Source organism: Trypanosoma theileri (genome assembly GCF_002087225.1).
Source record: "Trypanosoma theileri isolate Edinburgh chromosome Unknown TM35_Tth_45_V1, whole genome shotgun sequence".
Taxonomy (NCBI): domain Eukaryota; phylum Euglenozoa; class Kinetoplastea; order Trypanosomatida; family Trypanosomatidae; genus Trypanosoma; species Trypanosoma theileri.
Genome location: NW_021639887.1, coordinates 48735 through 52271, shown reverse-complemented (window position 1 = coordinate 52271; position 3537 = coordinate 48735). Strand labels below are relative to the sequence as shown.

The following is a 3537-nucleotide window of genomic DNA, read 5'->3' as shown; positions in this document are numbered from 1 at the left end:
CTCTCTGGACAAAACAATCCAAACAAACGCAAAGCAAACAAAAAGAAATCAACAAATAGCCCATGTTCTACAGTAAACGGCCAAATACAACCACTATCAATGTAAAACGTTGTAAACTTAATTATGAATATATGTATAAAAGTGTATCTGTTATAAATATTTTTTTCTCTCATTGCACAAGGCAAGCCCAAGCACACACACAGTGGCACAAAAACACACACACACACACACAATGGAGTAGCAATAATAATTATTATAGGATAAACACACAGAGAGCAAAAACACACAAAACAATAACATTAAGAAACAAAAAGAAGATAAATCCCAACAGGTAAAAGATGAGTTAGACTATAGGGATGTATGCAAAAAAAAAGAAAAGAAAACAAAGGATGAACTGAGTCACAACACAACCACCATCACTCAATCAGCCCACAAGAATACAGGACAGTGTAACCACAATCAGTAGTGGTACACGCACCCACACAGAACTGCGGATACTGCTGCTGCTGTCTGCATCACCCTTCTTGTTGTTTGTGAGTTCAGGAGGAAGTGTTGTGGTTGTTGTTGTTGTTGTGGTCGTCGTCGTATCTGTATTTCCCACATTTCCTTCTTGTTTATTTGATGATTCACTCTCTGCAGATGAAGTGCCATTCTCAGGTGTTGCAGCATCAGAACCAACATCACTCCCTGTGGCCGAATTGTTGGAAGGAGAAGGAGAAGGTTGTACTGTTTCATCTCCCTGTTTAGATCCACCTTCTTCGGTTGCACTGACCACATTGCTTCCAGTTTGACCGTTAGCGGCAGGAGCACCTCCAGTAACCCCTGAAGGAGAAGAACCAGCATCTTGTGAACCGTTTACACTTCGAGTATCCCGAGTCTCTGGTTCAGCAGGACGAACAACAGCAACAGTTGGGTTGGCACGATCCTCTTGTCTTTCATCAGTATTAGGTCCCTTGTCAGTTACAGGATGACTTGCAATTGAAGGACCTAGATGTTCGCTACCACTAGTTACACGATTTTCATTTTGTTTAGCATGATTCTCGTCTTGTGTTTGGTTTTTACAACCAGACCCACCAGAAGCGCAATTCTCTTGAGTGTTATCATCATCGGTAGGGCAACCATCCTTGTCGGAAGGAGGTTTCACACAATCCTTAAGAGCTGCGTCAGGTACACCACCACCAGTACAATCAGTAGTAGCTTCAGTGCAATTGACAGGAGTACCTTGAAGAAGAATCTTTGTCTCACTCTCCGTATCAGGGACTTGGTCGGAAAGATCGGCGGCAGGCACTTCTTCAGCGAGGACGTGCACACACGCACATGAGAGCAGGAGAGCGAGGATACACAGCACGTAGCGCATCGTTATTACCATTACAATACTTCTTGTAGTAGTCTTACTTCAATCGCTTACAGAAAAAGAAACCCAATAATAAAACCAGAAACAAAGTGAATTAATGGAAATAAGAAAATAAGAACACACAACAAATCAGACAACACTCAACAATTACAGCAGAAGCACCCAGATAACAGAAAGGTGCAACCATAACTCATATAATACCCAAATTAAAGTAAAAACCCACACAATACCCAGTGACAAACAGATAATCCCAATAAACCCCCAAAAGGAAAAAATTAAGAGAACGACCATCAGAAGCAGGCACAGCAATACATCAAAATGCCACTTCCTGTAGGACCAAACACATTTACAAATATACTTATGTATTTTTTATTATTTTTTCTCCCCACAAAACACTCCAACACACAACAATGCAGGAGAAAGCACACAGTGCCCAAGCAAAGAAAACGAAAAAAAAAACAAATTAAGAACAGGACCAACTGCACAAAAATAACTCACAGACCACTGGGTATGCTGGTGTGTTCAAGTAATTACAAATAAAAATTGTAATAACTACTATTTGTTCCTTTGCTCTTATAAAACAGATTACCAAAAACCGTGCAGGGCAAAAGCAAAGAATGACCCACGCAAAAACACACAGATATTAACCATTAGCCCAAGTTACGCAGTAAACACAGAAATATACACCAACTATGGGTATAAGTCTATACGTGTATATATACACAATTATAAATATAAATTCATCTGTTAGTATTATTTTTTCTTTTTTTTCCCACTGCAAAAAGCATTCATCATTATCACAGTGCAAGCCCAGGTGCACACACACAGAGAGAGCCAAGAACACACACACAATGGAGTATCAGCAATAATAATTATTATAGGATAAACATAGAGAGCAAAAACACACAAAACACATTAACATTAAGAAACAAAAAAAGAGAAAATCCCAACAGGTGGAAGATTAGTTAGACCGTAGTGTGGATGCATGCAAAAAAGAAAAAAAGAAAACATAGGATGACCTGAGTCACACCACCACACTACAATCAGCACACAAGAATACAGGCCAGTGTAACCACAATCAGTAGTGGCACACGCACCCACACAGAACTGCTGATACTGCTGCTGCTGTCTGCATCACCCTTCTTGTTGTTTGTGAGTTCAGGAGGAAGTATTGTTGTTGTTGTTGTGGTGGTGGTGGTTGATTTCTCACTATTGGGTATATTGGTATTCTCTGTGTTCGTTGTTGACTGTTTGTTCCCTGTCCCGTATGACTCCTCAGTGTTAGTTGTAACTTGTGAACCCCGAGTGGTTGCACCTCCTTCTTCTTGTTCTTGCAGTGGTGATGTGTTCTCATGTGGACTCCTATGCTTGCCACCATTAGGTGCAGATTCTGAGACTGTTGGGTTCTCTCTATTTGCTTGTGTTGATACAGAAGGGGCCTCACCTGACTGTTGTCTATCAGAAACAGGAGAAGTTGGAGGGGGATGCTCTTCTGTTGGTTTTGCAATCCGTCCTTCTGCAGAATCAAGGGAACTAACAGAGTTATTGTTTACCGGAGTACTTGATGGGGTACCGTCTCCTTTTAAGATCTGCTCAACAACCTGAGTTCCTGTTCTACGTTTATTTTCAGAATCACCTGTTAACTTTTCGTGATCACTTTGGGATACTTCTTGCTCTTGATGCGAATTCGTAGTGACTTGGTTAACTTCTCTCCCACTATGATCACCAGGAGTATCGGGACCCGGCTTACCTGGAGCAGGTTTTGTGGGTTCAGCAGCCGTAGGAGCAGTACGAGCCGTATCGCAAGGGACAGTCTCAACAATAAAAGGAGGAACACCAACATAAGTCACACAATTACTGGACTCAGAATCTTTAGGAATATCAGCCCATACTAACCCACAAGCACAACAGAGTGTAAGAGGTAATAAAAAGAGCAGGTAACACCTCACCATTACAGCCTTTGTCATTGTTGTTGTTTACTTCAATATACTAATACAAGAAAGAAAGAGGAAGAGAGAAAGTTTACACAGCCAGTGAGTGGATGTTAGGCACAAATACTCACATTGGGATAGAGAGGGAGAAGCAGTAACTCCACAGTAAAACAACAAAAAGGAATAGACCGCTTGTATGATATTATTTATCCGAGAAAAGAAAAAAAAAAGAGAACACACAATACCCAAATA

General features: G+C 40.8%; 2 protein-coding genes across 2 annotated transcripts; both read right to left on the bottom strand.

Annotated features, from left to right (window-relative positions):
- Positions 1 to 424: 424 nt before the first annotated feature.
- TM35_000451150 (uncharacterized protein) lies at positions 425 to 1369 on the bottom strand (the record flags this gene model as incomplete). Its single annotated transcript, XM_029030212.1, has 1 exon — positions 425 to 1369. The coding sequence occupies one exon, from the start codon at positions 1367 to 1369 to the stop codon at positions 425 to 427; it is 945 nt and encodes a 314-aa protein (XP_028878443.1).
- A 1028-nt stretch (positions 1370 to 2397) lies between these two features.
- On the bottom strand, positions 2398 to 3321 carry TM35_000451140 (uncharacterized protein; the record flags this gene model as incomplete). The annotated part of the gene is made up of 1 exon (XM_029030211.1): positions 2398 to 3321. The coding sequence occupies one exon, from the start codon at positions 3319 to 3321 to the stop codon at positions 2398 to 2400; it is 924 nt and encodes a 307-aa protein (XP_028878442.1).
- Between the last annotated feature and the right edge of the window lie 216 nt (positions 3322 to 3537).